Consider the following 12554-nt stretch of genomic DNA (forward strand, 5'->3'; position numbering starts at 1 on the left):
GGGGCCGCCGCGCCGAGCGGGGCCATTTCAGCCGCCAGGCCGGGATGCGCCCGGCGTCCCGCGGCTGCCCGCCCGCCGCCCGCTTGCCCGCGGGGCTGCGGCGCTGATCGCCCCTGCCCTTCTCTCCTGCCCGCCCACCGCTCTGCCCCACACCATCCCCTTCCACCTCTGCCGCCGGCAGCGCCATGGCGGCCCCCAGCAGCATCGTGCCCGTCATGGCGAGTAAAACCAAGACCAAGAAAAAGCACTTCGTGGCGCAAAAAGTGAAGTTGTTCCGGGCTAGCGACCCGCTGCTCAGCGTCCTCATGTGGGGGGTCAACCACTCGGTAAGCGCCGCCGTTCGACCCACACAAGCCCGCCCGCCTCGCTGCGGGCATCGCACCCGGGGGCTGCGGGGGCACGGGAGGGACCGGGGCAGGCAAGTGCCGCCGGGAGCCCCCGCCGGCTGTCGCCCCTCGCCCGGCGGGGCCGGGAGCGCGCTGCCGGGCGTGGGGTGTGCGGCGCGGAGCGGCTGCGGCGCCCTGCCCGGGCGCGGGTGATGCGCGGGGGCCGTGCGGAGTGCCTGCGGTAGCCCGTGTCCGCCCTTTGGCCCCGCGGCTGCGCTCGGTGGCAGCGGGCGGGAGGTGCCCGGGAGGGGACGGTGCTGCGAGCGGAGCCCGAGTAGCTCCGCTCCTGCCGCCGGCCGCGCGCGGGCGTCGCATGGATGTGCTGCAGTTGGGAAAAATCCCGGCTATCAGTGAGAACTGGCCAAGTTCGTCCCGTGTCCGTGCAGTTCGCTTCGGCAAGTGTCCGCTGCCGGTGTGCGCGGGGGAGGGGAGGAGGAAGAGCTTGGTGTGGTAAGGCGGCAGAACTGCACCATTTGCGAAGTGCTCCATCACCCTGCGGGGACGGGCGGCCCGGGCTCCGGGAGAGCCCCCGGCCGAGCCCCCGCCGAGCGCTGGTCTGCGTTAAAATTAGGAGCCTGGTAAAGATGTCACATGGTTTGGGCATTACGAGGTTCAGGTCGCAGCTTTGCATCTTTAAATAGCCACCATGGCAGGTTAAAAGTGTAGAGCCCAAAGATTGCCAAAAATCAGGTATCGGGGTAGTTAAGCAAAGAGCGTATACCTTTCTGCTGGCGGAGCGAAGCCTGTACGCCTGTGTCGGGTTTGCATGGGTTACATCTGCTGCTGAGTAACGAGCCTGTAAGAATGTCAGTGTGCAATTTGAGATCAGACTACAAATTTTGAAACGGCCACATGAAACCGACAGAGCAGCCTGTAGTATTACTCATTATTCCTTTTGTTTCCTACACATCCATATCCCATGAGTTTTTTACCTCTGTGGATGTTGCAGTAGTTTTTGCCCAAAGCCTGGAGTCTGTGCATCAAGACTGAGCTCTGTTAAAGCTGTGTTAAACAGCACAGTGCCTGAAGTGAGGATGATGGGGAAATGCTTTGGCTGTATGTACCAGACAGAGGAGAAGCTTCAGGGAAGTTCTATAGTCTGCTTAAGGTAGCACTGTGAGTCGGTAGGAAATGGTGACAAAGGATTTCAAGTTTTCTGTGGGTCAGTTGTGAGCAATGATGTCCTACATCATGAACTGATAAGACAGTAGTTATTTATCTACAAAGCAGAAATATCTTTAATTGTGGAAGTGTGTGATATTCTGTTTGCCTGATTTGGGCTTAAATAGACACATTTCTTCTGCTCCGTTTGTAGTGGCTAGTGTTACAGAAAATTCCCAAACAGGCCTCTTTAATGAAAGAAAGCAAGCTGGTAATTACAGGGTGAGAGACTTGTACCGAATGGCAGCATGTGCTAGCTGTTCATTGTCTCCCTGAGGAGAGAGGGAGAAGATCACTGATGAAGGCAGAGATCTTCCTGTTGCAACAGCTCGTTGCTATGTGAGTTCACAGTGGAAATACCACTACTTTTAGAGGAAAGACCTCTTCACTACAAGTAATAACCAAGTGTATAGTGACAAATGCAGCACCGTGTGTAATCCTCACCATCCTGCAGTCATGTGCTGTAGTGTGCATAGCTGTTCCCAGTAGAAAATGTAATCAAGTGTGTTGGTTCATGCACAGAAGATGCGAAATTGTGAACTGAAATCCTCTCATTGGAGAGGCTCAAAAAACAACACCAGCAACACTACAGGCTTAGAGAAAAGAGGCTTCACATTCACATGAATGTGATGGTTGTAGGTGTGAATATCTGTTGTGTTATGCAGATGGCATTCCCTTTCCTTACCCCACTGCAAAATGTAGTCATGAGTAATGCTTGGAGGCCCTGTGGAAGTGAAATCCCACGGAATGAGAGAGCATGGAAAAAAAGTTAATTTGATGCGTCCAAATTAAACATCTCTTCTTGGCCAAGAATGCAGCACTGAAGTGTTGCAGGCTCCTCTGTTAGATGCTTTTCCTGTCATTTTGTAATGCTTCATATGGCAATGTCCAGCAAATGAAAATAAGTGTTTAGCATGGTTTAACTCTTATCACAAATAAGAGTTTCTCATGGCAGAAATACAAACAATGTGTGTGGATTAATTAAGAACAGGAATTAGGAATCCTTAGGTTTCTTAGCAGAATAAACAGAAATCCCTAAGCAAAGGCTAGACTAAGAACAGAGCATAGGTCATAGTTCATGATGGGAGTAATTAAACTTAGAACACAGTAATCATCTGAAAAATTATATTTAAGACTGCATGTAATGCCTCAGTTAATGAGACAATAGAAGTCTCTGAGTCTTACTGTCTTGGGGAATGAGTATATATATTGAAACAGTGAAGCTGAGGTGGAGTTCCTATCTTGCTGTCATTGCTGCATGTTTTTGAAGTAAACACTTGGTCAAGATAAAAAAGGACAAAGATTATTTTTTTCTGCATGTTTATTAGCTTTTTAATCTTGGGACTACACTTGATTGTTGAGTTTTGGAGGATTTTCAGAGTTTCAAATTGAATGTGAAGAAGTTAAGAAAAAAAACAACCCAACAAACTGTTGTCTTAACTCTTCTGTCCTGGAAGGAGACATGACTGTAAAGGGAAAACCTAAACATTGATGTCACAAAGCTGAGGGCTGACAGTAGAGGTGTGAATTGTTAATGGGGGAAAACAATTGCAGAAGCATGTCTGTTACCCAAGGTTCTTATCAATTACCCACACATTCAAGAAACGGTAAGCATCTTGCTGTTGCTGTTTAGGTAGGAGATACCTAATGCAAAATCCTGCTTGGTAGTACAGTCAAATTCAGTAATAACTTCAAAGGGCATGTGAGAGGAGAATATACGAACATTACCCAGTGTCTTACGAAGCAAGAGAAAATGTGTTCACATTCAGAGCTGTAAATTAGTTTCTCAGTGTTCTGACATATGCTGTAGAATGAAGCTTGCTGCGAAGTGAAAGGGAAAGCAACTGTGTCCCATTTTGTAGATCTGATTATACTACTGATGACTTGTAGCAGCAAAGACTAATTGTCAGTGCTTGGATCTTGCAGACATCTGCATCATGAACAGTTGATTTTATCTTGGTCTTTTATCCTGTGTCAAAGATAATCTGGCTGTGCTACTGAAATAAATATTTAAGCTCAGTGGTTAGTATGACTTAAAGCTGTATTTTTAGCTAGCACTATAATTGTATTTCATTTACAACTGATGTGGTAAATAACATCTATATTACCTCTATAATGTTGCTGCTGCTGGATTTCCAATAACAGCAGGAAGGAGGAGAGGGAAGGAAGGTGGCATGTAACTTGTTTTCTGTGCCTAAAATGAAAGCCACAGACTCAGTGTTTTCTGCATCCTATGATAATCATCCCAGGCACAATGATGCTGCGCTCTCACTAGAATTGGTAGCCTGCTTCTGTTAGGAGCTTGTTAGGAAAGCTGGGAATTTATAGGCTTATGTCCTTCAAAACGTCAACCTCAAAGATGGCAGAAAACTAATACAAGTGGGGTTTTTTTTGTAACTAATTTTGAGGTAAAACAGACTGCTGAAGAGCTTGCCTACTGTGTCAACCATTAAATTAAATGTATTTAGGAGAAGATCATGAATGCCTAATGAAGTTTTTGAGCATACTGTACAAGTTAAAAAAAAACCCCAAAACAACAAACAACCCAAAATGAACTATCCTCAGCCCCTGGAATCTGTAATCACCATCTGTTTCTTGGATGATTACAAGCTGATCCAAAAATTTAACAGTGCCTGACTTCTCAATGGCACTTGCTACCTAATAAGCAAGTGTGGAGAAACAAGAATACATGGATAAAATTACTTTTTTTTTTCCCCCCAGCACTTTGTGGAGTACATCAGGAGTGTACTTTCTGTGGCTAAAGAATTCAACACACAGTGAACTCCATGACCACCTTCAACTGCTCACATCCCCACTGTGAGCTTGATGCTACTGTTGCACTGTTCCTTGTATTCTTGTTTGATATTTTTTAACAGGAGTGGAACAACACCAGGACAGAACAATGAAAAGAGAGCTGTGGGTCTCCAATCTGTCAGTGTACCTCTTGGATTCCTTCACCTTAGAGTTAGAAACTGGGTGGGGGGTGGGAAGCATGGCAAGTAAATGCATCTTTCTTTCCCTCTCATGTAGTAACATATATTTGATCACATTAAGAATGCTTCTGTATCTGCAGAAAGCTGTGAAATGTCTGCTCTAGTCAGTTTTCACTTTGGGAGTTTTCTTAGCTAGTATACTGGTCTTACCTGTTACAAACTTTCATCCAGACAAATAGACAAGTAGCTCACTTATTAATTAATACCTGTCCTTATATTTTAACATGCCACTGGAGAGCTTGTTAGGTAAAGTGGAACCTTGTGGTTGTGGCATAAATCACTTTTCTTAGTCCTGACTTACCTAGCATCTCTCCTAGAACTTTGTCCTGACACATGGTACATGTAGGAAAATGACACTGAAAAAGTGTTACTGAATTGTTCTGTAGGAAGATGAAACCTAAGTAAATGAAAACTAGGTGATGCCCTCTGGAATACAAACTCCATGTTTATGATTAGGTTTCATTAAAGAAAGGGTGAGATTGGTTGACCAAAACAAGCCCTTTGACCAAAACACTTAGTACTAGTGGTGCCTTCAAAAGCTACAGGAATTGATAACTTCTGTGTCCATATTTTTAATATAGTCTTAAATGATGATGTGACTGGTGGCACCCTGAGGACATAGAGCCATAATATTGACTCATGGCACTGGCTGTCAGTACAACAGGTTGGTTGGAAAACTGTCTTGGGGTGGGGAGGGCTACTCATCACTTGTCAGCTGTGTTCTTACTGTTTGTGTTTAATGCAAAACACCACTGCTGCAGCTGTGTTATAAGTGGCTTTTCAAAACTAAGGCAAAGTAAAACTAAAGGTATTAATCAAGATTTTAACAGTGAGTTTGGAAAAAAACCATCTTTTGAATTGTTTAATGAAAGTGGTGTTAGACTATTGGGAGAAGGCTCTTTCTAAGAAGCCGGAAGAAACAACGTATTAAAAAGCATTGATTACATCAGAGCAGATAATAAAGCAATTAAAACTATTTTAAAGTAGTCAGTTGGGCACTCAGCCCAGATGTTTGCATATAGAAGGAAGCAGAACAGGAAGAGCTGTTTATTGAAAACTTGTTTCTTTTTTGGATGTCAGGCTCTGTGTACTGCAGAAATTAAATTGATACTGCTTTTGCTTCAGAGTGGATGGACTAATAAAAATAAATAGTAAATATTATGGTTAGGTTAAGAGTAGTAAACATGCCTCCATGAAATACAAATGGGAGTGATATTTCATGTCCCTCTGTAAACTATTGAAAGGGACACATACAATAGCTTCTGTTGGGGATGAGAGTGGGAGAGCTATGAAAGAGCTCTGACAGCAGTTTCAAAACTACTTTCTGTAGTTTCTTCCGGTCTACAAGATAAGGTGCCGCAAAGGCTAGAGTAATTTTTTTTTTTTTCCTGTGGGTTTTTGAAACTGAATTTCATTAACCCCAGCAGAAAGGGCTGGACAATGTTCCATGAAGCAAATAGGCAGCATGAATTGGTTTTGTTGGCTCAACTTAATTGTCTTATTTGAGTATCCTGCACCAGATGCCTTAAGAGTCTCTAGGGTATTATTTTTGAATTCCTTGCTCATTAAAGCAGACACTTGCATTATGCCCATTGGCAGGGCCTGGTAGATGTTTGTTTTTCTCCTGTAGTTTCAGGGTGGCAAACTTTGTTTACAATAACTGACTCACCCCATTATTCAGTTCCTGTTCTACAATCCTGTTTTCTGTTCTTCCTTGAAAACATCTTGTGCCTTAGGGATCTGTACACTAGCTGTACATTGTGCAACCTCATGACAACTTTAGAGTAAGGTGAAACTACCCATTATTTACAGGTCTTCAGTGTATTCTTGCCAAAACTAAGCACTTGGGAGTTGTAGTCATTTCGGCTTATGGATATCTTGATTTGAGAGATTAGTCATCTTGGTTGTTAACGATGAGGTTTTAAAGGTTTGAAAGTATCACATATTCATTTCCATACTCCAGTATGAATTTATTATTTTATGTTTACTTCCAAGGCATATTTTCAGGTGTTTCCATTTCTTTTACTTGGTACTTACTATGCAATATCTAACACAAATTCTGATTTCCTTTCCTCATTTTCACTGTTGGTAACTCATGTGTTTGCACTTAGCAAAATAGTTGAAGCAGTCTAAGAAATGGTTGCCTTGCTATGGATGGTAATGAATGACAAACGTTGTTAGTTTTCCTAATCTGCATCCTGGTGCATGGTGAAATGGGTTAGCTTTGAATTGTTGAGATAGTGACTTCTTGCATGTGTTTTGCTACGTGATCATCTGTCTTATGATCTTCCTGTTAAACCTCTATAATAAGTTAATTAGTTTTGTGTTGAGAGATTGCTTAATAAAGGTGTTGTGAAAATTGTTTGAAGTAACTGAATGCTGTAGTGATGGATCTCAAACTGAAAAGAAAACGTTAGCTTTATCTTCAAAGGATGGGTTTGAATAGTTTGCAGTAGAAGTACTTAATGGCCATAGACCTTTTAGAGTACTTTATTTTCATCAGGCTTGGTGAACAGCTACCTTGTGTACTGAAGCAAGGTAATTAGTCTAATCCAGCTCTTTTGTGTGCATTGTAAGTTCCCAAGGCAATCCTAATATTCTTAACACAACTGTAAGTATATGCATGATCCTTTTAGATTGTAAGACAAAACTGAAAAAAAATCACATTTCCTTGTATGCCATTGTTAGAAAGCCTGTGGAGCTCCTTGGTGAGATTGAGACTTAAAGAACCACCTTTCAGCTGTTTGAGCTAGCTGGTTTAGTCTCACTTTTCCTCATCTCCTTCCTGATGTCTTAGTCATATGCTGTCTCACAACTCAGCTATACCTGTCTTTGCATTTTATCAATCTCTGCCATTATGGTCTTCCTGGTTAACAAGTTGAGCTGTATCTGTTTTCCTTATTAGTTATTGTTCAGCTTTGAAGGAATAATCCAGCAAAAATAATACATTTTGAGGGGTTTTTTAGATGCACCATAATTCATTGAAGTTCATGGTCCAGCTATGCAAACAGCTGTGCCAGCACAAAGAATGTGGAGTTGATGCAAAAACAGAAGAGACAGGAAAATAAACTGGCAGTTCCTTACAAGGAAGTTAAGCTAGCCTAAGGTTAGACAAACTACAACCTCCATGATACTGAAGCTCACTAAAGCTAGGGCTGCTGGACTAGTTCCATTCTCTCTGGTACTGGTCTGATTCTATGGCAAGTTCATTTGGGGAGATTCACTTTTCTGCATTTGTTTTTCTGTTAGTGTATGGGGTAAGAGTTGTGTACTACAAAAGGCCATATTCATAAGGGTCAGTCCCAGTTTAAAAGAGGAATTGCAAACACTGCAGGGAGCATAAAAGGAAGAGTCTGAGGTATGTATACTTGGAGGTGAGTTTTTATAGTAGCTTAAGGACAGTTGGAGGCACTTGTATAGCTCTAGAGTGGGCTTCAACCACTTCTCTCCTGTCTATAGCTCAGTTTCATGTGTAGTAACCTGTTAAACTAAAAGTAAGCTAAACTGTTGTCCACAGTAAAAAAACCCACTTGAGTAGAGAACTCTCACTGGATTCTGCACTTGTAATGAGGAGACCTTTCTCAACTGTTTTAGTCTCTTGAAATAATAGTGTGTTTTGAAAAAGACAAAACTGTCTATATGGCACCCATTGCCTTCTGATCATTTCTACAGTCTTGGTTTTTGGAACACAGTAAACCCTCTAACTTCATAATTTGCATATCCAGAGACTGAATGTCTTCAGAAAAGTTGTAATGGTTTCCTAGGGGCTGGAGTTTGAGGTTGCTTTTAGAGGTAACTGCCAACATCTGGAAGAGCTTCTAAACAATAACAATTCTTGTGAATCCTACCTTTGAAGTCTTCTGCAGCTTATCAAGTATGTGGCTGTTGCAGTCACTGACTTTTTTGGGGTGGGGGTGGGGTGTGGTATTTTGGGGAGGGAGGAAAATACCCAACTTGGTTAGCCAAAGACCAGTTAAAAGAAAGTAGCTTACTAATAGTTTAACTGTACTGAACTGAAATTGAGAAATATCTGATTAACTTGTGGAGCCAAGCCTCAATAAACATGTTGTTCAGTGTTTTGTAGACCCTTGCTAGGTCATGTGGGTAACAAAAGCATTTTTGGTACACCAGGTTATGATGTCAGTGTTGCTGGCTGTGCTTTTTATTTGTTCAATATGCTTTTCTCTCTCAGAAATGTAAGTTTTCTGTAGTTAGTGTTTATTGGTGTTATGATGTGGTGTGACCCTTGTGGGTTGGGTTCTGGGTGATTATAACAAAACTTTCTAGAGGAGTTAAGAGAGAAATAGTTGTTAAAGTTTGTGGTTGTTGGGGCCCTTTACAATGTGCAAATCTCATGTATTATGGTTTCCTGGAGCTGAGCAAAGTTGGAAGATTGACATAACAAAAGCAAGGTTGCTAATCTCTGAGCTCCCACTTTGGCCTTTCTGACTTTTTTGTATTTTGAGCTGAGCCTAAAGCTAGTTTTGGGAGACCAAGTTGCAAAATACCAAAAATTGAGAAAGCAGTTGAGTTGAGGAATGGGATATCTATTTTTATTTCTGGAAGAGGAAGGACTTAGCAACACATGCTGTCTCAGCTGGCTGTTCAAAAGAGCTGCTTTTCTCTCTGGAAAAGACAGCAGTTTCAGACAAGCTGACCATTCCAAACCTCCTCAGTCCATTCCAAACCTCCTCAGTCACTGCAAACTTGCAGGTAGAGGGCTTAGAAATGACTCACTCAAACTGAAATGTGGTGTCAGATGCTTGACACCAGCTTCCTGTGCAGTGCCTTGGGGTTGATGCTAATTAGTGTGTCCCTGCTGCTCTCAGTGTGTGTTCCCCCTGCCCTTAGTAGCAGAGGAGAATTGAAATTTTCTCGTTTAATAATTCTTTTAGGTCTTAAGCAGAATTATCAGATTAATGTGCTTTCAGTCTGACTCATGATTTGCTTTGCAGTGTGTGGTATGTTAACCAGCCTTCTCCTGTGATGACACAGTGGACAGGACCAAACAAGAAAAGCTTTCTGGATATTCCTCAGGCTTACAGAAGACAAGTGGTAAAAGTCATTTACAGAAACAAAACCTTAGTGCTTGTTAACAAACCTGTGTACCTGCTTGCAGGCGAAAAGCACTGCAACCGCTGATTTTGTAACCTCTTGCCCATTCTGTTCCTGATATAGCAGCTTTCCCAGCTGTTATTTTGGGCTTCAGCTGATTCAACAATGCTGCTTTCTCTTTCTACCTATAGCTGCAGGCAGTTGTGGCTGGTTATTTCATTTGAGTGAGCAATGTCCTTCAGGCTATGTTGGCTCAGGGATGTTAATAGGGTTCAGATGTCTGTGAGCTCACAGAATCCTGCGGCACCCCCCCCCCCCCCCCCCCCCCCCCCCCCCCCCATCACTCTTCTGCTTGTTCTATTGCAGTACATCAAAGCAAAACAGTATTGAAATATTGAGTATTTTGGCTACTGCTAGTGCAGTATGCCTTTTTCTTGGTGTGAGTGTGGTGGATTTCTCTTCTTCTCCACAATCTCTCCCACCTGTTGAGGTTTTTTCCCCATGTTACCACAGTTGCCTGGTGTTGGTACTGGTGCTTTTAGTTCACTTTACTCTTCAGACATTATTTTTGTACTCAATGACCGTATCAGAGAAGTATATTGCAAGTTTCTCCTTGGAAGATGCCATTCCATAGGATATTTTTAATATTCCTGTCTTGTTGAGGAAATCTCCCAGACTTTAATATTAAAAGTCAAGTTTTTCATTTTCCGGTGAATGACTTGCTGAGGTTCCTGGCTGAACGTGACTTGCTTCACAATAAAAAAAGAAGCACCTAAGAAGTTACTGGAAGAGCCTCAAAGTAGTGGTTGCTCCTGCATGATGTGCTGATCACCTGAAAGATGAAGATTTATTGGGTTCTCATGGGTGATGACTCTATTACAATGGGCTGCTTCTTGCTCACTACTCTGGAGCAATGTGCCTGAGGTCTTCTTCACCCCATTATAAATGCCCTTCAAAATGTAGAGACTCTTTCCTGAAAAGCCATGATTCTAACTGTTGTACAGGAGAATGTGTGTAATGATTGGTTGTTTGGGAAGTGTGTTTGTATTGCTGAAGTTGCTAAGCTATCCTTATAGTATTTGACATGTAAAAAATGCTTGTTTTATCCATGTGCCTTAAGAATTAGTAGTGTCATGAAGACATTGTTTGATTTTTGTCACAAGAGAGAATATTGTTATTGTGGCAGCACAATGCTGAAAAGTTCAGAAATGAAAAACAGATGAGGTATATAGAAATATGTCTAGCTGGCAGACAGTAGTTCATGCTGTTACTATGAGCATATGATTATCTCAATAGCAAGGCTAAAATTCACTTTAAAACTGCATTCACAGTTTAAGAGGTCCTGTGGCTTTTTTTATTTACAAGGTGAAATTGATTTAAACCATCATATTTTAATGGATGTAACTTTATGTAGTTGAGTTGGCCAAGATGTCAGGTGGAAATGGACACAAGGGCATAGACATCTGTGTATTCAGGTGGTGGAAAGTAACACCTGAAGTAACTGGCTTGGTTGTAGTTGTGTTGCCATGGGACCCCTTTTGAATTGAAGGCATCATCCAGGAGATCTGTGTCATATATAAGCACATAACTGAGATTTCAGGATTGCTTGTTTTTCAGTCAGACTTGTATTCTGACCAATAGTGACCTTTTGATAAGCAAAACTGAAAGGAACCTGAATCGTCTGTGTCTTGGTGATAGTCTTGAAATATATATATAGCCTATTCAAAAAAAGGAATTAAAAAGTGGGGGAGTTCGAAATGTTCTATGGACATTTGACTTGCTGGTGAAGTGCTTTGAAATGAGATAATTTGGGACATACTGATTTCTGACATGGGAAGCACTGTATTTAAATAATAAAAAAACCTAGGCCTTCAGTAAAGGAAGAACATGGATTTGGTTGTGTGGACTTCTCAAGATCAAGCTGTATAGCTACTTGTAAAGACAAGTAGTTTTGCTGTAAAGGTTTCCCTGATTTTTGTCACCTACTGTTGCAAACAGACTCAAATAGTGGTGTGAGCTGGCATGGATCATTTGGATGATGAAATTTAATACTATGGCTTCAAGTAGGTGAAAGAAACAACTGAGATCCAAGATAGTAAAGCATGATCCTTGAGCTACATTTTCTCTACTACTTACTTACCTTTGTTCCACTAGCTAGCAAGTCTGAGCTCAGAATTGGTTTGTCAGGTTCGTGCTTGCTATGTTTTTCCTCTTACTTGAATATAAGTTTTTCACAGAAGTTACTGTGTCACCTCCCATGCCAGGTAGCTCTGCTGAGGGATACAAAGACTCATCTTTCTGGGTAGTGTGGAGTGTACCACACTTTCGATGCATCCTGCTTTTCCATACCATGCAATATGGACTAATAGTAGTTGTCTAGGTAGTTGTGGTTTTCTCTCTCCTCAAGTGAGAAATACTCCTCGTGTATGTCACCTACTTGAAATACAATTCTGTTAGCTGTAACCATATAGGGTGCTTAGTTTATGGAAATGATCTCTCGGTTGTTGAAGTTTGTTTTGTCCAGGAATGCTAAACTTTGTTACAGCATAGTTGTTGATGTAGTTGTGCCATACAGCAATCTCTACAATTTGTGCTAGACTTTTTGACCAGTCTTTTAAAAAATGCAGTTTTACTTGAGTTTTTAGAGATATCTGATGTCTCAGAGCTTGAAGTAGGGTGGATAAAAGGGATCAGACATACCAGGAGTGAAAATGCTCAGCTTTTGGACTCTTTGAACATAAAATAAACAGTGTGCAGTGAGTCACATCACTGCCACTGAATAACTGAGGGGAGCTTGCAAGTTTTAATTATGTTTTATGGACTGTCCAAAGGACTGGTATTGTTGAGTTTTACTGTATCTTCCAGGACAGATAAGCTGATTTCCTGCCTAATTATTGCTTTCTGAAATGTTTCCTAAAGCTTTGAGATCCTGTGCATTTACATGTATTTGCATAAGTAA

At 41.9% G+C, this 12554-nt stretch overlaps 1 protein-coding gene across 2 annotated transcripts in view; it reads left to right on the plus strand.

Moving 5' to 3' along the window:
• The first annotated feature begins 6 nt into the window (after positions 1–6).
• The window catches only part of PIP4K2A (phosphatidylinositol-5-phosphate 4-kinase type 2 alpha), a 107592-nt gene continuing 95044 nt past the window's right edge, over positions 7–12554 (plus strand). For both annotated transcript variants that reach the window (XM_041489227.1, XM_041489235.1), the window contains exon 1: positions 7–326. In XM_041489227.1, the coding sequence (XP_041345161.1) occupies positions 186–326 (141 nt within the window). In that variant the 5' untranslated portion in view covers positions 7–185. The remainder of the gene's footprint in view (positions 327–12554) is intronic.

This window comes from Pyrgilauda ruficollis, unplaced genomic scaffold (genome assembly GCF_017590135.1).
Source record: "Pyrgilauda ruficollis isolate IOZ18807 unplaced genomic scaffold, ASM1759013v1 scaffold12, whole genome shotgun sequence".
NCBI lineage: Eukaryota > Metazoa > Chordata > Aves > Passeriformes > Passeridae > Pyrgilauda > Pyrgilauda ruficollis.